Below are 23,184 nucleotides of genomic sequence, written 5' to 3'. Positions count from 1 at the left end.
AGCTGGCCCCAGTCTCTGGTTTTTGTTGCTGCTTCTGTTCTTGTTCACAGCTGAAAATGGCTTTCTTCCTCTGTTTTACAATGCTGAGCTAGCTCCAATTGGAGCAGCCTATTCCCTCTGGTTTGCATGCTCATCAGCTTCAGCAGTGCTAATCACCCCGGGTTTTGAATTCCTCCTTGCACTTTTGGCAGGGGTGTGAGGGGACAAGGACATATGGAAAAGAGGCTGAATCAGAGCAGCTTGGTTTCTGTCCACTCAGCAGTCTCTCGCCCTCCTCTAAGCCTTGCAGACTTTTCCTGTTCTTCTGAGGACAAAGTCGCTGCATCTGGATCTGGGAGCAGGTTAACTTGGCGGTCGTTCTCTGCTGACAGAAAGCTGCCTTCCCTCTAGGGGTCTTCGGGGGCAGAAATGCCACTGTTCATCTTCCCTCCCTCTCTCCCATGGCTCTGATTTCGTGAGAGCCACTGACCCACATTTCCATGTGAAAATGCACACGCTCCTGGCTCCCAGTGAGGGAGCGATTGTCCTTCTGCTGGGAACCTTGTGGAGAGGGGAGGAAGCGGGGGGCAAGACTTGGCCCTGGTTTTCTGGCGCTCTGACATTGCAGCGGGTGCCCTGAGTGCACCCTGTTCAGACAGGCAGATTGCTTCTGCGAGGGATGGGGCAGGGAACTGACGTACTCACACACTGTTAACATGAGCCATGCTCCAGGGAATAAAGGGGGCAGATGCAAGACCCCCTGCTCTTCCGACTAGTGAACAAAAACACATCAGCAGCGTGACAGGGTTTTGCACAAAGGTCTGATTGTTTTTCCCATGCTTTGGAGGACACTGATAATGACAACAATATGCTTTTCTATTAAGGAAACTTGAGAACCATTCTTTTTATCAGCCAAATAAAGCAGTGGGCAAAAAGTGTGTTCAGGAATAAGTGGAAGGGCAGGGAGGAAAAACTGCTATAATCTTAGAGAATGAAAAGTCCCAACGAGTGTTTTGCTTTTGTCAGTATATCTTGCTTTTACTCCTAGCTTTGCTGTTTTGTATGCACTTGAGAAGACGGGCTGAACCCAGGAGCTGTGCAGAGATTTCTGCTATTGTCGGTACAAAAGCAAGTGGGAGCGTTGAACCTGTCTGTGCATTAAAAGCACACAGTGATACCAGATTTAAATTAACATCCATGTTGCTTAGAAGTTCTGAACTTGGGGGAGTGGGGGAAGAGAAGGGTTGCAGGAGTGTTAAAACTCATTGTTTGATTTGAAACAGTTCAGTTGAACCAAGCCACCAGTGTCTGCCATGTCTCTAATCCACTGCAAGACTGAAAATCTACAAACTTCTGAAAAAGGACTCGAGGAAGAAGTGACACAAGGCAACAGGGAAGTTAATTAACAATTTTCATTGCCCAAACTTAGACAAGGCTCAGAAGCAAGCTGCTAGCACTCAAAGCAACAAGCGCATTTAGTTTTCTCTGAAGGAAATAAAATTCTGTGGTTGATTGTTATTTAACATAAGTAAGAAAATGCTTTAAAATGTGGAACCGAATTTTCAGCTGGTGGAAAAACACTATACTGCTACAGTTAAGAGTGATGTTACTTAGCCAAATAAAGGCATGGCTCGTGATTCTTATTCAACAGCTCCCTTTCCAGTATTTTGAATGTTACTGATACCGTAGCTGTATCCCTGTGGAACTGTTTTTCATATGCTTATGGTAACAGACTGCTCTGTTTCATGCTTGGCACAGGTAGCTGAGTCACCAGATGGCCAGGAGGTCTCCACTGAAGTTGCCCCCGTGCCTCCCTTTGCCTATGGTGTGCAGGGTCTGAAGCACTCCACCAACTACAGCGTTCGTGTGCAGTGCAGCAATGAGATGGGCAGCTCTCCTTTCACAGACAGGGTTTACTTCCAGACCCTGGAGCTTGGTAAGCAAATAGCAGCCAAGTTCTGAAGATAGTTCTCAAACCAAAAAGGAGAAGAGGATAAACTTGACTGAAGTCCGTGCTAATTCCAAAATGCAAGGGAGGTTACGCTGTCAGATTTCTTTTCTGCTCTAAGGGCCTCTTAACATAAAATAGTAATACATAGTCAAATGTGTTTAAAAGCTATGATATGTGAGAAACAAGTTGATTCAGCCACAGGTCTCCTGCATGCTGGGCGTATGTCCCACTGGCTCCCCGAGGTTCTTGGGGTTTCAGAGAAAAACAAGAGACAATGACCAATCTTATCTTTCCACTTGAACCCACCATAGTGATTGGTGGCTTGCAGAAATGGTTTCTCTCCTCACGCTCTCTCTTCTGACTGATCTCAGGAAAAAGGGTGAACCTGTCTTGTCAGTGATTTTTTCAGTGTGGATAGTGCCTGAATTTCCTGCACAGTGACTGTATTCTCTCCTCTGCCTTCAGCTCCAAGCAGCACCCCACAAAATATCCATGTTATCCAAAGAGATCCTGGTTTGGTTTTGGAGTGGGAAGGTGTGGCTCCAGATGTGCTAAAAGAAAATGTCTTGGGATACAGGCTGGAGTGGATTCAGGATAACATTACTCAGGTAACAGATCCAGAGGGGAACTGAGCCGTTGGGCACAGAGTTGGAGAATGGTCAGATTGCATTTTCTGGGCACTAGGGTGCCTCATCCCTTATCCAGACTGGGAGAATAGTTTGCTGGAATTGCTTTTCTATAAACAGATCTATTCTGATTTATAGCAATTGATAATAACACCTTAATATTTGGGACCTGTTAGTGCAAAATTCCTTTGCTTGGATGCTTGTATGTACACAGATCACTTCCCTGCTGCCCTTTTTAGAACAAGAACAACTGTGAGGGGATTTGGTTCATCACTGCCTCTTCCTAGTTCTGTCCCAAAAGCAGCTCAGACAGTGCAGGATTTCTCTCCTGTGACTGGACTTGGTTTTTCAAATCCTAGCAGCAGAGGTGTACTTAACAAGTGGATGAGTTATACTGTAAATTACAAAAAGAAGGTTGCAGTTTCATTTACAATGTGTAGAGAGTTGAAAGGACCCTGTCAGGGTAGAAGGCCTTTCATTTGATTCTCAGGGTTGACCTTTTCCAGGTATCTGCCTTTGAAGTTCACAGCATTTCTTACGGTTTCTTGTTTCTTAATATGCATTTCACCAGCACTATTAATGATGAGTAAGCCTGTAATAACAGAGAGCTAGAGGGAAGAGAGACTTATTTCCTTTTTTATGATCCATTTCATGCTAGGTCAGTGTCACTGACTTTCTGAGTAGTAATATTGTGAATTTCCATTTAATTTACATTGTGTAAGCAGTGGCAGCCAAGTCTTCATGTCTTTACTGCAAATGATATGTAAGAAGATCCCCAAAATTGCTGCAAATATGTTGGCCTTGTCTTCCTAAGTGAAAACCGGCCATGAAATTTAGTTGCAATTTGGGATTTGGTTAACAAGTCAAACCAGACAAGACTCCTCCTATGAATTAAAATTGTCAGATGCTTTGCAGCGTGATAGTGCATCTTTGTGTCTAAAACAGATGAAAGAATTTTGTCTTTTAACAGGAGAAAATAACATTTCTATGGCAACTTTCATAGAAAGATCTCAAAGAAGAGAATCATTAAACCTGATGTCTTTCTTATACACTGGGAAGCTGTTAGCAATTTCTGAGAAGAGAAACCCAAGATGATACCCCAAGTTAGAGGCAAAACTGAGACTGGAACAGAGGAATTGCAGCTCCCAACCCTTGTTGTACATTGGTGCTGCACAGCAATTATTTGTTTTGAAGGTGACATTTTAGATGTTTTAGCTCCCTTTTCAGGCAGCTTACAGCTCATTACTGTTTGCTCTCAAGGGGGAGATGATCGTGCAGGACACAAAAGCGAACCTCACAACATGGAACCCTCTCAAAGACCTGATCATCAGGGTGTGCGTGCTGAACTCTGCCGGCTGCGGGCCATGGAGTGACTTCTTCCTGCTGGAAGCCCAGGAGGTCATGGGTGAGTGTCCTCTGCACCCCTTTGCGTGCGGGGAGATAAGTGGTTGGGACTGCTGTGACCTCTCTGACACCTGTCCTGTTGGTGCTAATGGCTGGCTGAGCCACGTGACTTTGTACTACAGCACATTTTATCAAGCAAAATGGAAATTAAATAACATTTAAAGAGCAGGTATAAACAAAACGGCTTCTGGCTACTGCTCTGTCTCCTTTACAGACAAGGCACGGGGAGTCACAATAGTGAAGGTGCAAGTCTCTTTGGTTTAATTTGAGGCCATTCCAGACTTGTTTAAGTTGAGCCTGAGTTAAACTATGGCTGCATAGCTTTTTTGTGGCAACTTTACTGAATGTGTTTATATTAAACCAGCATGGCGCTTACCATGGAAAGGCTGAGCTACTGATAAAAGAGGGAGGTAATGGTATGGCAGCCACGCTGTATGGCCTGGGCCCTGTGGGAAGGGTGTGTTGGGAGCAAAGAGCATGCAAGTGCAGAGTGCGTTCCTAGTGGTAAAGGGCAGGTTGGCTCATCAGTGCTGATTTGCTTGTCACTTGCATTTCACAGTGAGTGGGAAATAGGAGTCAGGCTATGGAGAAGGGCAGGACAGTGTACGGGGGAGACACACTGTGTTCTCTTTCCAGCTCCTGTTGCAGGCCAAGACATCAGTCTGTAATCTCTGGTGCTGACCCACTTGCTGCTGCTTTCTTCCCAGCCCACGTGTCTTCTGGGCAATCACATGGACATGGATCCTTCTGGGCTGAGGAATAGCAGGGGGAACTGGAGTGGGGCTCCTAGGCAGGCAAGAGCTGAGGGAGCAGGGCAGAGTAGCTAGGGGAGGAGAACTGCAGCCCTACTTGATGCTGGCTTTAATGTGCAGGTTATTCAAAGGCCCCTTGGCAGCTGAGTTCTCGTGATGAAGGCATTACTCAAGTGTGTGTGTGAACACACTGTGGAATCAACCCCCTTGAATTATTTAGAGCAGGGTGCAGAGGTCCAGGGCTGGCTCTGCTAGAGGTTGGGCGTCTGCTCCATCAATGTGTTTCTTCTGCTGGTGTCTTCTGTGGCAGCCAAATACAGAGAACACTACCTGAAAGGACTAGAAAATCCCTCCAGAAAATGGCCAGCACCAGCAAGAAACCCCAGGGAATGTATAGGATTTGCATTTTACATGGAGCTGGAATGGGATAATCCTGAAAGCACAAAATGTTTGCTTGTTTTTATTTACAAACCACTTCAAAAAAAAAAAAAAAAGGTAGCGTCAGGAGTGGTAGGTGTTTTGGCCAAACCGCTGTCTGAAAACACATAATTTGTTCACAAGCATAACAGCCTGGAAATAAAGGTTCACTGTGGAAAAGCTGACAGGCCTTAAACGGCAGAGCTGCAGAAAGACTGCAGTTTTGTTTCAGGCCTGGTAGAAAATATAAGTTGCTTCCTTTCCTAAAATAGCAAGCCTGGCACTGGTTGCTTTCTGTGAGAAATGCCAGGGGTGGTTTCTGACCAGCTCCCAGTGCGGCAGTAGGGATGACTAAGCTTGTATAAACTTTAAGGCGTATTTGTCATCACAGCGAGCTAGTAGGAGCTCCACCCTGCCTATGCAGAGATCTTGTGCACTGTTAACAAAGGTTGTTTTAATATGTTCAGAAGCATCCTCTGTAGAAACCTGTTTCACTGCAGAGAGGAATAGGGTGGTCTAATAGCGTTTTTTCTATCTGTAATCTTCATGATGATAGGCAGGAGAGGTCTCCTGGATTGTTTTTTGTACACCTTTGCAATAAAAGACCTACTACAGAAATAAAAAGCGTTTTCATCATCAAAGGGCTCCTAAACACTCATTTAAGCTCATCTGGCAATACCATCTTCTGTCTGCCTTGTGCAGTTGTAAGGCATATGCTGCTCGGAAGAGAGGAGAGCAGGAGCTTTGAGAGTGGCAGAGCTGGGGGAGGAGAGGCAGCTTGATCTTCTCTTGGGTTGCAGCCATCCTCCTTAGCTCAGTGGCAAGAGTGGGAAGCCAAGATCTGTGGGGCAGAGCAGGAGAAACAGTGAATTTCAACTCTCATCTATTTCTGACATGTTTGCTATAAACTGTGGGATAGGCTCCTGACTCCTGGCAGTTCAGAAACAAGGAGAGTCTCTTTGTGTTTTGTTTTCATCTGTCTTCCTTGTGGAGGAACCCCCCCTTAAAGTGACCTAAATCCTGCTCTCTACCAGGCCAGACCAGGCAGAGTAGTTAAACAGTCTGAGAGAGACTTGTCTCACTGTGGGTGCAAGGAAACCTTGTTGTTAGCTGTCAGAGAGGATCTTTTACCTCAGTGTTGTTACCTGTTCCTTCCCTGGTTGTGTGGCAGGAACAGCCCAGCCCGAGTGATTGGCTTGGGAATTGTGGAGAGGGTTGGAGTTGCCTTGCATTGTATTTTAGTTGCAGTTCTGTTTCTGATCCCTCTCCCTCCTCATTAGCAGCTTTGAAGGCCAGGTCAAAAGGTGCAGCAAAAAAGGGGTATCATAAAACTCAGAGTCTGTAAAACCTTCTGGGTGGGAAGAGAGCATGAGAGTCACTGAAGGAGATAAGATGCTGATGAATAGGTGCTAAAGCTCTGATAACTCTTTGTAAGAGGAGAGTTCTCCAGAGCTCTGTTTCCTTAAGCCCTGCATGTTTATTAGGCTAACAGTGTTTCCTTGAAAACTTGGATGATAAGGCTTGACAATGCAACTAGTAAATGAGCTGCAGAAGCCCTTTGCTTTCCAGGGCTCTGCCTGTAAGAATGTCTCACACCTTTTCACATACATCTGTGGAGAGGTTCATCCCAATCTCAGCCCATTACCCTAACATCTCTTTTAAGGACAGATTTACTTACACTCTCATGGCATATAACATAATAGGATTATTTACACCATCTTAGATGACTCTTCCTTAGCTTCTGGTAAAGCACAGTCAACTGTTGAAGATGAGCAAGGGAGCAAGATGAAAAGTGCTTAGGGATCTGTTACCTGTACTTATTTGTTCTTAAACAATTTGGAGATATGAGGGCTATCCTAGATTTTAATAAACCTATTCAAATTGACATTTAATCTTCAGCAATTGTATTTGGAGAAAAATTAATCCAATTCCCTGAGAGATTTCATCTGCTGTCTGCCAAGCATAGATAATATTCTTCTCTTCATAACCAAACTGGTGCAGAATCTTCTTTCACTGGTAGCTTACTCAGATTGGCAGCATGTCCATGTCTTCTGTGGAGGAGAGTTTGTAGGCAAAAATATGCATAATCAGAAAGCAAATACTGGACCAGAATTGTAACCTGCGTGCTGGGTAACTTCTTTCTTGACTTGTAGGGAACTTTTTTTTATTCTACTTCTGTTTGGCAGAGAGACATTGAGAAGTTAAAACCAACAAACGACACTGGGAGATTACAGCCAGTACCAAGTCCCACAAGGTGCTTCTCTTTGTGGGAGGGGAAATGTAGATGGCCTTAACCAGATTGCCACAAGGAGCTATTGTCTTTCAAAATGTTATCTGAATGGCTTTCGGGCAGTACTGTGTAGCCTGGTCAAGCCTCTGCTGGCTGCTACCAACAGGACAAAGTGAAACTTGTATGCAAAATCCTCTTACTTAAGTAAGGGCTTTACCATGAGACTCCGATTTAAAGTGCCCCAGATCATAATGTCATATAAAGAGTACAATCTGGAGCATTGCCTCTTACTTTCTAAGGGCTTAAAGCTAAGAATAGGGTCTGATAACTGGATGTATTTGCACTGCCTTTGCTGTGTCAAACAGCTAGAGTAGTTGTTTATGCCACGTTCCAGTGCACAATGTTACCCTGTGTAGATCAAACTCAGCAAGATGATTTTTCTGTTTAAAAACAAAAAGATTATATATCCCAATATGGTCTGTTTACCATTGACATTCTTCTGTTTGCTGACTGGTGTTTTCTCCGTCATCTAGGTGGGCAGAGACAACCTCCTTATGGGACATCCTGGGTTCCTGTGGCATTGGGCATTCTCACAGCTCTGGTCACAGCTGTTGCCTTGGCTCTTATTCTGCTTCGAAAAAGAAGGAAGGAAACACGGTTTGGGTAAGGAAAGATCTCCTTGTGCTGCTTAGAGACATCTTTGCTTTTTCCTACAGTGTGGTTTCTGACTGATTATTTTGCAAAAACATTTGTGGTTTGAGTACAATCATGCACACTGTCTATCACGCCCTTCTAGCAGCGAATGGCCCATGTCATCATGGCTCTGTGTCTTTTCTGCCTTCTAGCCATGCCTTTGGCAGTGTGGTTGGCAGAGGGGATCCAGCAGTCCATTTCAGAGCTGCCAGGTCTTTCAACAGGGAGGGCCCAGAGCTCATTGAAGCAACGTGTAAGTAAAATGACCTGAATGATTCTACGTGAGAAGTTGCATTCGTGCATATACTGTGCTCTGTGTTTTCCCTGAAACTGATGTTTTTGGATCAAGAATATGGGAAATAATATACAATGATGCTTAGGCAGTCTGTGGATGATTGCAAAAGTGAAAGGCCAGAGTTGCTGTTACCATACCAGTTACATAGCATCATTTACTTGCCACTTAAATTCAGAATGACTGAAACTGTATGCCTTACACTAAAATACATCACTCCTCTGCCCCAGTTTTATGCTACAGGGCTACAGGGACTCTTTTGACTGTAATATAATGTAACAGTGAAATGAGTATGGATTAACAATATTAGCACTATGCTTTAACTCGGCTTTCTATAAGCGTGAACCAACTGATCAGTCCTGGGAGGCCAGGAACTGGTAACTTCTCAAAGAGCAGATTGAGTCCCAGGAATGGCCAGAGTTCAGACGATCCATTTCTGTCTGTTCAGCAGGGGCACAGCTCTCTATCAGCTCTGAACCGCTGGCTTAGGATGATGCTCCAACTCTCTTTGACTTTGCTCCCAAAGATTTAGAGATCTTTCCATTAGTCTAGTGAACGTAAAGTGTTGGACATTATTACCCATTCAGACAGGTATTGTGAGACTGGTACTGTTCTTAAAGTAGTCTGTGGGCCAGTCAGACTATTGAAAATAGGTGCAGCTCCATCAATTTAAATGAAGTTGGATGAGCTGGTGTCCATCCAGTGTCCCTTCTGATTGCATTCTGTATTCTCAGCTATTTACAATAGTTCCAGTCAGATTGGAGATGAGATTAGAACAGGTGACTCTTGATGTTGTGGCAGAACATTTAAGTACCCATGATTTGACTCTTCCTTTGTTTTTTCTAGTGGAGAGTGTGGGGATCAGTGATGAGCTGAAGACAAAACTCAAAGATGTCCTAATCCAGGAACAGCAGTTCACCTTGGGAAGGATGTTAGGCAAGGGTAAGAACCAAAACCTGAACAAGACTTTATATTAAAAGTCCACGTGTTGCCTTTACTGCTGAGCAGGGAGAAGCAATTACAAGCAACTTGTTTTCTGTTCTTCTGTGTGTAGCTGGCAATTTAAATGACACTGTTCCAGTGGGGTAAAAGATTTCAAAAGTTTTGAGTGACTGAAGGGATATTAGCTAAGCCATACCTATAATATGGCTCTACAGAGTGTCAAACTGTACTGTATGTTCAGCTTTCCAAAGTACTGTTAATTCACTGGGGTGTGAATTTCTTTCAGAGCTTTAAACAAAGGAATATTCATTTAAGGTTCTCTCCTTTCTCCTTACAAAGGGATGCTATAAAATTCCTTCCATACCAGCATACATTCAAATATACTAAGACAATACAGAGACAGATGATGTACCACATTTACTCCAATGCCTCAAAAATATGTTGATTCAATTTCATATATTCTCAGCATGTCAGGTGGTTTGACTCCAGATTTTGGTTTGGGATCTTGGAGGCACATTTAGAACAGATTCTGAATTTTGCTGGCATTAGTCCTCATTTAGGTCCTTGGGAACTCTCCTTATGGTAGGTTTCCAGCTGGATCTCCCACACAGGTGCTCTTACCATTTCTCTGATATTTTTAGGTAAAGAGGTATGGGCAGAGTTAAGGTGGGATGCTTCTCACCTAACTTTAGCTAATAGATTAGCCCAGGAACTCTAAAAAGATGGGTTTGAGTTTAGATTTCCAAAATTGCAGGTTAGTTAGTGTACTAGTTGTTGAATCATCCTACTTTTCAAGCTGAGGGCAATCTCTTAGGAATAAGTGAAAGTGTATAATGATAAAGCGAATAACTAAGAGAATATCATAAATCAGGGGTCATAAGCAAAAGGAAGCTGAAGTGTTTGGCTTCCTTTCTCTTTATAAGACTAGTTCTATTACATTCTCTTTAACCCTGGCCCACTGGGAGCTTTCTTCCGCTCCATCCCTCCCAGAACAAATGTGTTTCTGAAGGCTCTTTCAGAGCAGGAAGATGACCTTCCTGCAGAAGGCCAGAGGGCTGAACAATGCGAACAGTGTCAGCTCTTAGCCAGTTTCTGGGATCCTGCTTTAACCCTCCTGGGCTGTCCTCATAACAGGTAACAAAGTGGAAATTGGCTGTAGTGGGGCCCTTGGCAGGAGGATGCCAGCTGGCAGGATCTGCTTGGCATTGTCAGCCCCATTCCCCCAAACTCATGCTCAGTGTATGTGTTAGAAGAGGGCATGGCTGTGTTATTTTGGGCTCTGCTGACTCTGCAGCTGAGAAACAGTTGCAAAATACAGGAGAAATATAAAATTACTGTGATCCTTACCTTTCTCCTCTTTAGTGGTCTGATCCACTGCTTGTGATTATTGTGAAATAACACATGCCAGACAGTAGTCAAGGACGCTGTTGAAAAGCTAGTGGAAAGATGATGCTTTTGGAGTATGTGGCATGGTGCCATTCTTGCTTTCTTCTCATCAGTAACACATCTTGGATGGGGTAATTAGTTACCAAATTAGGGAGAGCAAATCTAGAGCCAGAATTAATGCAAAGAGGCTGTTATGCTATGGTATAAAGCCATTTCAGGGTGAAATAATTTTAAAAGGGTTTGACCAGTTTCATTTCCTGTAACCTCCCGTTGAGAACACACAAGGCTGAACTCTTTGTCCTATGAATTAACATACCATGTACACACAAGTAGGTGTTGTATGTTTTGTCTGGCCAGCAATGATTCATGCAAATTGTTCCCTGAATTTTGAGAGATAAGGCCTGATTGTGTCTCAACTGACTGAGTCCTGGCACCATTACTGGACTGTCAGCTCTGACAGCTGTCACCTCCAAAAATGGTCAACACTGAGCTTCCTCGGCCAGCTCATCCACTCATCTCTCCAGCTAATAGTCCCTTCCCTGACCAGAGTCTTGCTTAGCTGCATTTCTCATGATCTGTCTTCCCCAGAAACGCCTGCCTGGGATCCCAGCTTATGCTCTGACTCTGCATTGTCTGCCTGGTAGAGGATTGCTTTCTTTCCCTGTTGCATTCCTTTGCTTTCTGGACTGCCAGCACAGTGGCCTCTGTCTGCTGGTAGTGCTACCTCTTCTAGGCGTACACATGCTGAAAACGGCCTAGTGAAGCTGCAGAATGGAAAAAATGAAGCTGGTAGCTGCATTTCTTGTGCTTGCTCAGCTTCCTTGTCAGCGACCCCTGGTGTGAACCTGCTGTGAATCATACATTCTTCAGTAGAAGCTGTTCCCTCACTGCCTGCTCTGGTCACTTCACAGGGGAATTTGGGTCGGTTCGAGAGGCACTACTGAAGCTAGATGATGGCTCTTTCCAGAAAGTGGCAGTGAAGATGCTAAAAGGTAAGTGGCAGCAGGGCTACCTGGAGTCCTTAAGAGAGAGAGAGCTTGAAAAGATTAAATGCTGTCTGTCCTGTTCTCCAGCAAATGTCTTCTGACGTTCTTCCTTACTCCTCTCTGAGCTTCCCACTCAACCCCTCTACCAGTGTTTTCTCCCACCCCTTTCATTTCAATCTCTTTGTAGTAACTCTTCAGGGAAGAACCTATGCCACCTTAGTTGATTGTACAGCATCTAACACACAGTGATTGCAACCAAAAGCAAGTCATAGCTACAGCTTTTGTGTGCAGAGGATCTTGTTCAGTTGCTTGATTCAACACAGTACTACATCATTTGGCATAGACAGCTCAGGCAGGCCTGCTTTGCAGTAATAATCCAGCAGTGAAAAACACATTTCTCCAAGCATGTGTCCTAGAGTAAACAGAAGAGTGTTGGGGCTGAACGTAGGGGCAAACTAACTCATCTCAGTCAGGAGTAGGTGACAAAATAGTCTAACTTCCTTCCAGTCCCTCGTTTGAGGAGTGTACGTACCAAGGTCAACTAACGTTCATCAGGCAGAAATGTGTGACAGCAAAAGCAATTAGTAGGTATAAGAGAAAGAGAGTATGTGCATTCCTATATATATGATAACCTATGTTGTTTTAGCCCTCATGCCTGTAAGGCAAAAATTAATTGTGACTGACTGAAAGCAGAGTCACGCTTGCTTACCTTTGAAGGTAAAATTGGCTGCCACAGAATGCCAGCTTGTACTAAGTGCACCGATACCACGTTAATGTGAGTTATATCATTTTCTCCAGTTTCAACAGTAAAATCAGTTTGCAAGCAGTTTTGTGAATAGTCAAACTGTCTGTGTTCAGCCATCTAACTTGAACTCTGTATCACCCTCCAGAGGCACCTTTCTTTCTCCATTGGCCATAGAAAGGAGATCCACTTCTGTCTTCTGAATCATATTAAAATGCTTGCCTAAAGCAAATAATGTGAATATTCCTATGCAGGTCTGAGTCTGATCTTGCCAGCAGGGCTGGAGGGCTCCCACTAAATTCAGCAGCACCAGTGGGGGAGGTAGTCTGCTAGGCTAATTCTTGATTATATTGATATACTTCTATAAATCTGAGGTAATAACAGTGAGAAATATTTTACTTCAAATTTATGCCGATGTATGTCACTGTTGAATTTGAATTGAGCCACTACTGTGGCTGTTTAAGAAATCTGAGCTCTGGCACATTAGAAGACTTAGTTATGCTAAGAGATGCAAAAGTGTGGATATTTCATGCCATCCTCGTCAGAGATGAGTTGATCTCTGCCACTCTGGCTTGAGGCTCCAGGCTACCTCCTCAGTCTTAGCGTTTTCTTTAATTCTGTGCACTATTTCCTCTCCCTGACACTGTAGTTTAGGTCCTTTTAGCTAATGTATTCTTAACATCTCTAATCCACACGTGATTTCTGTGGCTTCCAAGGAAAGTTGTTGCTGAGAAAAGAGCTGCTAATTGGCAGGTCTTTCCTGTGCCAAGAAGCAATTTACCAGATGTCCCTGATGTATGCTTACTGCAGTCTGTCCCAGGAGAAAGTGTCAGGCTCTGCTTTGTTGTAAACTGGCTCATCTAGCTGTAGGTCTGAGAGGATGTGCGAAACATCCTCTACGAAAAGCTTATGATAATCATTATCTGTAACGTGCATTGGAGCCACCAACCAAGGAAGAAAACTTAGTGATTTTTTTTTTCCTAGCGGACATCTTCACCTCAACTGACATTGAGGAGTTCCTGCGAGAGGCCGCGTGCATGAAGGAGTTTGACCACCCGCATGTCACCAAACTGATTGGTAAGCCAGCAGTACTGCTCGTGGTGTCATGGAGCACTTCCCATTCCTGCACCATCCCACTCAGCCTCACGTGCCCACCTGCGCTGCTATCCTACAGCAGTGTTAGTGCAGCCACCTCTGCGGTGCTGTAGGGAGCAAGCATGTGCTCCTACCCAGACCTAGAGGAGGTTGGAGTGGGTGTAAGTGCTCAAAACAAACGTGCAGCCCTAGCACACCTGCAATAAGAATATCATTTAAGCCATTCCTCCTATTCTTGCAAATACTACACGAGCACGCAAACAAGCTTAGAACCTACCCACCAAAAATGCACATCTTTTTCCTCCAGATTTGTAAGAGAAAAGCCCAGCAGCCTGTAAGATGGGCCTGATCTGTTTGCTAAAACCCCTTTGCTTTGTGTGTGCTCGCCAGGAGTCAGTCTACGGAGCCGTCCCAAGGGCCGTCTCCCAATTCCCATGGTGATCCTGCCCTTCATGAAGCATGGAGACCTTCATGCTTTTCTGCTGATGTCACGGATTGGGGAAAACCCTTTTGTAAGTCTTTCTTATTGTAGAGTTCCTTTAGGAAGGGTATTGATTTTCAGAGAACATAGGCAGATCAGTTTGGGTTCAGTCTCCCAAAGGCATTGGTAGATGATCAGATTTTGATACCAGAGAAAGCTGTGTTTGGGATAAGATGTTAAAGTGTTTAATCCCATGCACATTGAGGACCAGCTTGTGCTTTCCATCCCCTCCTTATATCCACATGTTTTGACTTACTAAGCTAGCAGTAAATCTTGCAGTCTTGCCATAAGTCATTGAAAGTTTCCAGGAACTGACCTCAAACTATTATTTCTTTCAGAACTTGCCCGTTCAGACGCTCCTCAAGTTCATGATTGACATTGCCAGCGGGATGGAGTACTTGAGCTCAAAAAATTTCATACACAGGGACCTTGCAGCTCGGAACTGCATGTAAGTGAACCATGAGCTTTTAGAGAAAGACCAGAATGGTTAATAGAGGGATGCACAACAGAAGTGGGGAGGGATGATCTCCAGGAATGCTGTGGGGGGCAGCTCTTAACCTTCAACTTCCAGCTTGTCCCTATTTATAAGGACCCATTCCATCATTGGTTTGGGCATATATTTCATTGGGTTGATTACAATATGTGTTTGTAATTAGTCATTCTAATAGCTGTGTGTCAGCATGGGCTATTTGTTCCACCTTATAATGTAACCAACGGGAGAAAAAGGGTTTTGCTGTGTTAGGAGAAAGGAACTTTAAATATAGCCTGAAATCTCTATTCTTTGCGTCTATTTGGAGGACTTGATTATATAAGAAATGTAGAATTTCCTGGAAAGCATGTGAAGAATGGCTAATGTGGAGAATGCCTTTAAAAATAATTGCATGGTGAACACACTGCATGATCCCACATTGCTGTTCTGTCCCCAAACTGCCTTGCCTGCTTTGAAGGGAAGAAAAGTCCATTTTTTGTCCTTTCCTCTCTGCTTCTTCACTGAGAATGGAGTAAGGAACAACCCATTCTGGCAGACAGAACTCTGCCTCTGAACAAAACCACCACAACCAATAAAATCCACAACAAGACACAGATTTCCAAAGGCATCTGAATGTCCAGATGTAAAGACAGGAGCCTGATAGTCGTAATGAAAAATGATGAGTTAGCCTGCTCCAACACTTCTGAGAAACGCATGCTGTTTTCCTGTTTTTAAACAACAAAAAAAAAAATTGCAGACTTCCTTCAGAGGAAGCTGAGTGCCTATTTCTTCGCATCTTGGGGAAAGCAGGAGGGTCCGTTATGAAACCTAGAAGCATAATATCTTTATGGGCTTCACTACCTTCTAAAGTGCCTAGGTTTAAGCAGGTTACAGAGCAATTCAGACAATCAGCCTGGCCTGAAGAGAATGGCTTGCAGATGTAGTTTAGGCGGTTGTAATGTGCAATCTAGGCAAGCACTGTGGTTTTTTGATTGCTTATACAGGGTGCAGGTCTCACTGACAGCAGTGAGCAATGCCGGTTTCGTCTGTTGATCTTTGAGCCTGCAGAAAGTATCCGAGTTCACTCTGGATGACAGAGTGGATCATCTGAGCTTGGCTGTTTGCTTACTTCCTTGTTCCTAATTATCTCCCTGTTAGTCTCAAGGAACTGATGTGAGACCACTCAACTATTTCAACTGGTCATCAAATAGATGAAGTCATTATCCTTCTGGGTAATACTTGATGACTACATACCTCAGTTTCCTGGCCAAGAAGTCCTGGATGTACCTCTTTTCTTGCCTGAGGTAGCCATTAAATGCTTTTCTTAGTCATTAACACTTTCCCTTAGGTTGGATGAGAACATGAATGTGAGTGTTGCAGACTTCGGGCTTTCTAAGAAAATCTACAGTGGAGACTACTACCGTCAGGGCTGTGCTTCCAAGCTGCCAGTGAAGTGGCTTGCTCTGGAAAGTCTGGCAGATAATCTGTACACAACACACAGTGATGTGGTGAGTGTTGCTCTGGTGTGTTTGGGGACTGCTTGTATTTCTGCAGAAGTGGAGGAATCCTGTGTTCGTGGAGGATGGGAAAACTCCCTGGTGGTGGGAAAAGGGAGTTTGTCTGGTAGCTTGTGTTTGAGGGACAGTGCCACCTCTGCCTTGGGTGTTCTCAGAACTCGGGACTAAAAATACATGAGTGACTTGTGGCAGAAGAGGTGAACCCTTTTCTCCTTTTCCTGTTTTCTTTTGGTCCTTATTCTTTAGTTCTTATCCCCATCCTCTCCTTCACTTTTCCCCTTATCCTCCTCATTTTCTTCTCTTTGGGCAGTCTTATTCTCGCTCTTTTTCCTTGCTCTTCTGCATTAGAATTTGAAGGTGGCCTTATCTCAATTGCACATAACCCATACAGTCATGTACCTGTGTAGTAATGATACTTCATCCTACAGAAAGCACTAATGGAACTTTGTAGCATGAATATATCAGTACTTAGATTTTCTTCCCCATAACTTCTCCCATTCATCTGAGATTTTTGCTTCCTTTCCCTTTGTTTGCTTTTTGTTTTGTTTTTCTCTTCTGATACCTTCTCCCTTCTTCATTGCTGCTTTCTGACCTGGTTTTGCATTAGTTTTCTCCTTCAGGCCTGTGGACTTGCCTTCTCATTTGTCCGTGTCAGAGCGTCTCTGAAGAGACACCAGGAGTGCCTTGTAACTTGGCTGCTGTGTTGTCTGGCGATTGCAATAACCACTGTAGGCAATGTTCAGTGGTTGCCGATCACAGTTGAGCCAGTTTACAGCAGACACTGGGCAGATTTTTGTCTAAAAAGATCTTTTTTTTTTTCCACCTAACAAACCTTGCAGTTTAGATGTAAAGGTAGAAGTAAAACAGCACAGGGTATACAACAAATCAATGTGAGCCCTAAGTGGTTTGTTCCTTGCCCTGCTTAGTAGTTAGAATCTGCTTTCGTTTGTGCCTGTACATTTCCAGTAACCCAGAGTCTGGCTCAACTGATTAGTGGTCCCCAAATGTAGCTGAGGGCCACAGAGCTGATATTCATGTTCCTTAAAGAACCACGAATAGGAGGTGCTTGGGAGAGGTTTGCAGGTGAGAGATGGCAATAGCTCCAAGAGCCCTCCTGCTCTACTGCAGGACTGGACTGGGCAGGGCTGTCAGCTGTCTCCCAAGATGTTGTGTTGGCATCAGCAGCATTTGATGGGTCATCTTTTTTTTTGTTTTCTAGCTAGGGTTTGGCTAGCCCTTGCATTCCTGCTGCTCACATGACATGACCCCAGCAAACAGGGAACTCACCAGTTCTCTGTGGTGTTCCCTTTCAGTGGGCGTTTGGGGTGACCATGTGGGAGATTGTGACCCGAGGGCAAACCCCTTATGCTGGCATTGAGAACGCAGAAATCTACAACTACCTCATCAGTGGGAACAGGCTGAAGCAGCCGCCGGAGTGCCTGGAAGATGTGTGAGTACTTCCTCTCCCTGCTGACATGTGCTTCCTTGAGAGGTTTGGCTTACGGGACGGAAATGGGGGCAGCTGGCTGAGACTGACCTGAATCCATCCACTTACCAGCACACAGAGGCATTCACTAGAAAGTCTCCGGGTTAGCTATCAAATTTGCTCTGCTGGCAGAGCTCCCTGGAACCTGTGGTAGCTCCACAAGCAGCTACTTTGGCTCAAGAGCTTGAACAGTATCAGTGCTAGAAGCTCTTGGCTTTGTAGAAACCATAACTTCATTTCTAAAGCTCACTGTTCCCTGCCTTCTCAGGCCAGCATCTTTGAAGAACAGTCTAGCAAGACTACAAGGAAACTAGATTGCAGAGGCAGTGGACTGCACGTGCTTTTCAAAGCTAGGTCTCCAGTTTTCAAAGTTGGATCTACTACTCACACAGAAATACCAGGATGACAGAGGCACGGGAGACAGGATTTAAGGTTCTGTATATCAGTGTCCCACCTTAAATTACAGGTTAAAACAAAACCAGGACAGACTTGTGGATATCGGTTTCAGGCATTTCCAGACTTGCAGGAAGGAGTCAAGTAGCCTGCTGGGGAGCACAAAACTGCATGTTGCAGCCCATGCTCCTGCTTTAGTCCTGTGGCATATCTACAAACGCTGGCTTTGGTGGCCTTTTCAAGCCATACCTGGTGTATGAAAGGATCAGCAAGAAGCCCCCTTCCCTCACGTTGTGATGGTGGAATATTTCACGTGGTTTCCTTTCCCCAGCATTTTTTTTCCATGTAAATGAATAATCTGTACTCCTTACTGAAGCTGTGCACTTTTGTCTTTTCAGCAGTTCATTTTAACTGTTCCCAAGCTTAAATGAAAACATTCTTATGCCACTGCTTAAATTCATTATGTCTGCATCTTGACTGCTGTGAGTAGCTTTGGTTCCCAGTTGTGGAGCTTATGGCCATAGGATGTTAAAGATGCCAAATATAGAGAAGAGATTCAGTGAGCTGCCAGACACTGAAGAACAATTCATCAAAAACTGCTAAAAAAGTAACCTCCATTTTGAGAGGCCTTTGAACTACAAGTGATTGAGACACAAGGAAATATGCCAGAAAGACCTTATTATATGCTCATCCTTGGCTTATGTGCTTTTTCTGGGCTTCTGGCAGCTGCTGTCAGAGGCAGCATCCTGAGGCAAATGAGCTTTGGGGTTGATCCACTACAGCCAGTAGTTCTTTACCTTTCTTTCGAATGAATTTCTGGATTTACCTGGCAGGGTAAAAGAACGTATTTTAATTTGGTGATGCAGAATAGGAAGGTTCTGTTTTATGCAGAGCATTTAGAGTTGTTTTGGCCACTTGTGAGGGACATAATTCAGGATTCAGGCAACTGAGGCACTGAAGTTTTCTGTAAACCTAGTGTGAGATCCGAAAGAGGCTCATAAAGCCGATGGCAAGTGAGGGACATAGTAAAAGCCATCATGAATTGTTCAATCTCCCAGTGAGTGCCGTATCAGATTTGTTCTGCTTACAAGTTTAACTGAGGTTTGTTTGTTCTCCAGTGCCAGCGCTGTGCTTTGTCCCTGCTCCCTGCAAAACTGGTGACAGCAAACAGGAGCGCAGCTGCCGATTTGGGGGGCAATGTGTGAGGAGGAGGAAGAGGATGGCTCTGGCCATGCTGCAGCCAGGCTGGCATGAGCCGAGGGGCAGAGCCCATCGCCCCCTCTCCCCTCACGGGTACGGGTGCTGGTGACATCTCCTTGTACCAGCTCTTAGGCAACTGCTGCTTTCAGCTGGCGTTTGGCCGCAGGATAAACACCATCTGCATGGCAAGACAGGGCCTGCAGCCAGTAACAGCACCAAACAGGTGCTGAAGTTCAGCATCCCTTGGCAAGGCTTTTATTACTCTCTAAATAGTTATTTTGATTAAAATGCTTTTGAAAATAGGAAGGAACGAGTTTAGATCCATAATACGTGCCCATGTGCCATCACCTGTGCGAAGCCAAAGCCAATGAATCTTGGAAAACTCTCAGTGCTTTTTAATTGTGACTGCAGAAATAAATGCCTTGCTCTAAATGTATTTAATACCCTGAGGACATACCCAGTCTAATTTAACAACAACAAAAATTATGCAAATTCCGTGCAAGTAAACGCACACTGAAGCTAGAATTCTTGCCATTCTCTATTTTCTCTGCTCAGCAAAGCCACTGCCTGGAGGAGGTCAGAACCTGCTCACCCGTGTTGTAGGTTAGGGAATTTGGAGGTCTTGAGGTAGTGGTACTTTTCTGAGGCACATGCTGGAGCAGTGTGGGACTGCATTAGCTCCAGTGTTGTAAAGGTGGGATGGAGCCCTCCAGCAGCAGGTGAGGAGCTGGCTCCACTCACCTTCTCCGCAAGCGTCCCACTCACTTGATGGCTGGGCAGAGCCACTCCGTGCAGAGCCCCTTCTGGGATGTGCGGGGTGGCTGTGTGGTGTCTCAGTGCTCTTTTCTTCCTCTGTATTGCAGGTACGATCTCATGTGCAGATGTTGGCATTCTGAGCCCAAGCTACGCCCGAGCTTCGCAATGCTCCGGTCCCAGCTGGAAATGATTCGGGGGAGGATGTCCACGCTCTCTTCCAGTCAAGACCCTCTTTATGTCAACATAGGGAAGGACAAAGAGGCGTCCGGCAGTGACCCTGCCCTGCACGCCTCCTTTGGAAACACGGACGGTGATGAGACCGTTGCTGGGGCAGCTGCTGCTGTCACGAGTGACTATCGCTACATCATGAGCCCCTTGTGCCTTGGAGATGATGCCGAGGCTGCAAGGCATCCAGATGGGCAGGAAGGGGAGGACAAAAGCCTTCTGTATGAGCTGGAGACAGAAGGAGAGAAAAGTTGTTAGTCTGTACATAGCAGTGACACTCTGCTTCCCTGGGACGGGATGCGTGCAGCCATGGTGCCGTGTCGCTTGGGGCTCCGATGCCGGATCTGGAATGGCTTTGAACAACGCCGGCTGGAGCTCGTGGGCAGCTGTGGCAGCTTTCACCAGCTGCATGGGCTGCAGGTGTGGACAGCTTGGATGGACCACAACCCTGACACCCCCTTGGATTTGGGAAGGGGGGGCGGTAGGGTGGGGGGTTGATCACCTCCCGCTGAAAGAAGGTCAAAGCCAAGGTGGACAGTCAGAGTCTGTGCTCTGGTCCTTCTCACTGACAGCTGGAGCAGAGCTGAATGCACCCTCTGTGTTCAGTCAGCGCTCGCTCTCGTGTAGATGTTGTCTTCGGTACTGGCTGCATGACTTGGGACTGGTACCTCTGAAAACACTAGTGGGTATTTACGTTGTCATTCAGGACACCAGGGAAATTCCCCTCGTGTTCACTCAGCAGTGCTGCCTAGACATGTTGCCTACCTCAGTGGTTCTCAATCTGCAGATCTCCTTTCACCCAGCATTGAATTTGAACATCTGGTACGCTTCATGCGGTGACACTTGCTGCTCCTTCAGCCCAGGGCTCTTAGGAGATTCAGATGTTTCAATGAGTGGTGAAATTAGAAAAAAAAATAATGAAAATCCAGCATCCCTCTTCACCCCACACACCTCTTTTGTATTTTTTTTCTTCTGTTTGGCATCAGCTCAGGTCTGACCAGACTTGCAGCTGTCATTCAAGTGGGAAGGAGGGTGAGCAGCTGGAGCAGGTGAGGACAGGATCTACTTTCAAAGGGGTTGAGAGGAAACTGTAGGGAGGACTTGCCAGCAGTAAGGGGAAGCAGTGCTAATTAATGCTAAGCTCTGTCCTCCAGGAGAGGAAGGAGACTGCTTAGATGCAGAGTGGCAGCCTTGCATCAGTTTCACCAGGAGCAGGATTCAGTATTTGATTTAGAATGGGTTTTCTTTAATCTTTCTCTTTAACCACCCAATGACTTTTTCCAATAACCCAGTGCTGTAGCTGCTGTGGTGAAGGTATGAAATCAATTTGGGGAAGGTGTGCGTGTGTGTTGGGGGTAAGAACAGGGAGATCTCATTCTAAAGAGAGAGAATCATCATCACAAAAAAAGCTTGAGAACCACTGGCCATTCTGTTTAGGAGGTCTTCTGGCATGCTGTAAAAGCCACATCAGATCATAGACCTGTATCACTGCAGCCTTTCAGACAGGGCAGAATTAACGGTTTTGCTCTTTGGATTTTGTTTTGTTTTTCAATCAGCATGTCTGACTCACTGTAACTGCAAGCGCTTTTGTGGTTTTTAATAATTTAATATTTTAATGTAAAATCAGCATTTGCTTTGTGCAGTGGTTCCCAGCAAGGAAGTGCAGTTACATCTTACTCTAATTATCCTAAATATTTTCTAGATCTTGATTTCTTTTATTTCCAATGCGCTGAAAACTCGGCAGAACCACAAGACTTAGGATTCCTCATTGCTCTTCCTCGGAAACCAAATACCACCACTGTCATCACTTGCCAAGTTGGCCAAGGTGGGACCAATGAGTCGAGTTAGACTGCAAGGCTCAGTGTTGCGACACCCCGCCGTTCAATGCCCAGTTCTCGGCTATGGCAAGCTTAGGGGCTCGCTACAAAGTCTGGGTCCAGTTTCATCCCTTGTGGAGGGCACTTTGTAAGGGAGGGAAATTTCAGTCTGGGGCTTGGGCATGGGTCCTTTCTGTGAGGTTTCCTACCACAATGCAGCCTACAGCTGTCTCCAGAAGCTCCGTACAGTTCCTCGGTCACAGATAGGAACTGCACAACCTTACAACCCAGGCACTACAGGGGTTTCTCTTCATTTAGGTGGAACGCTGTAAATGCAGGTGAGAAGATAACACCTAACAAAGGGTAACAGACGTGCGCAGTGCACATGTTGGCTGAGGGCAGAAGGCTATGCTCCCTGCAGCTGCCTGGGAAGCGCAGATGTACATATAGACTCTAACTTTGGGAAGCATGTCATTAGTTTTTATGCATTTTTTTAATAATAAAATACGTACGGTGTCTGAGTCACGGCCTCTTATCTGTGGCAGGGGGTGAGGATGCTCTGAAGGGGTCTTCTCCCTTGCTGGGTGGGGTCACTGGTAAAAACGGGTGCTCTCTCAGCAAGACTCAGCCCCAGCCAAAAGCCTTTCTCCCTTCCCCAGCCATGATTAATCTGCTCCTTGGAGACAAGGAGCTCGCTGCATCCTACCCAGGCGCGCAGCCTCTGCTCCAGCTCCTTCCCCCTGCCTGCACCCAGCCGCCTGCTGGGAGCGCTCCCCGGGGAGGAGAGGCTTGGAGGCAGCGGGTGAAATTGGGCTGCTGAGTCAAATGTTCCCAACGCAACATAAAAGAGCCCCTGGGTTTCCAGCTCGCGGAGGAGAGCTGGCCTCGTGCATTTGTTCTTCAGCAGCAAGCGGCACGCTGCACGCCCTCTGCCTGCCAGCTCACTCCGAGAGGACGAGCGATGGTGAATGGCAGGAGTGCTCACCCCCCCATCTGCAATGCAGGAAAAACGACTTCCGAAGTGCAAAGTGGATGATTTGGTTAATATTTTAAGGTTCCATTGCCCAGTGATGTCCCTTGGATCTGGTTCAAAGGATGATTTAATTCTTTTGCACGCAAGCCTGGTCAGAGCAGGTACAAACGCAGCTGGGCCGTGGGTGGGAGAAACGACAGCAGAGGAAGAGGCAGTGAGGGAAGGAAATTGTAAGATGGGCAGAGGTCGGGTGAGCTGTGAAGGCAGCTACAGAGGAAGCTGGACAGCAGGGCTGGGGATTTCTGTATGTGAGGTGTCGGAGCAGGGAAGGCATGTCCCCAGTTTCCCCAGCTGGGTCCCAATGCGTGGGGG

The 23,184-nt window shown here is 45.5% G+C and overlaps 1 protein-coding gene across 3 annotated transcripts in view; it reads left to right on the top strand.

Annotated features, from left to right (window-relative positions):
• TYRO3 (TYRO3 protein tyrosine kinase) overlaps positions 1-22,360 on the top strand; it is a 40,539-nt gene extending 18,179 nt beyond the window's left edge. For all 3 annotated transcript variants that reach the window (XM_035539695.1, XM_050711322.1, XM_035539694.2), the window contains 13 exons: positions 1,738-1,915; positions 2,396-2,538; positions 3,817-3,961; positions 7,893-8,022; positions 8,205-8,305; positions 9,191-9,286; positions 11,584-11,664; positions 13,385-13,477; positions 13,886-14,007; positions 14,315-14,424; positions 15,794-15,953; positions 17,276-17,412; positions 19,905-22,360. In XM_035539695.1, coding sequence (XP_035395588.1) covers positions 1,738-1,915; positions 2,396-2,538; positions 3,817-3,961; positions 7,893-8,022; positions 8,205-8,305; positions 9,191-9,286; positions 11,584-11,664; positions 13,385-13,477; positions 13,886-14,007; positions 14,315-14,424; positions 15,794-15,953; positions 17,276-17,412; positions 19,905-20,280 — 1,872 coding nt within the window. In that variant the 3' untranslated portion in view covers positions 20,281-22,360. The remainder of the gene's footprint in view (positions 1-1,737; positions 1,916-2,395; positions 2,539-3,816; positions 3,962-7,892; positions 8,023-8,204; positions 8,306-9,190; positions 9,287-11,583; positions 11,665-13,384; positions 13,478-13,885; positions 14,008-14,314; positions 14,425-15,793; positions 15,954-17,275; positions 17,413-19,904) is intronic.
• Positions 22,361-23,184: the final 824 nt, after the last annotated feature.

This window comes from Cygnus atratus, chromosome 5 (genome assembly GCF_013377495.2).
Source record: "Cygnus atratus isolate AKBS03 ecotype Queensland, Australia chromosome 5, CAtr_DNAZoo_HiC_assembly, whole genome shotgun sequence".
Taxonomy (NCBI): Eukaryota; Metazoa; Chordata; class Aves; order Anseriformes; family Anatidae; genus Cygnus; species Cygnus atratus.
Note: the sequence above shows the minus strand (reverse complement) of the source record. Positions and strands in the feature narration are given on the sequence as shown.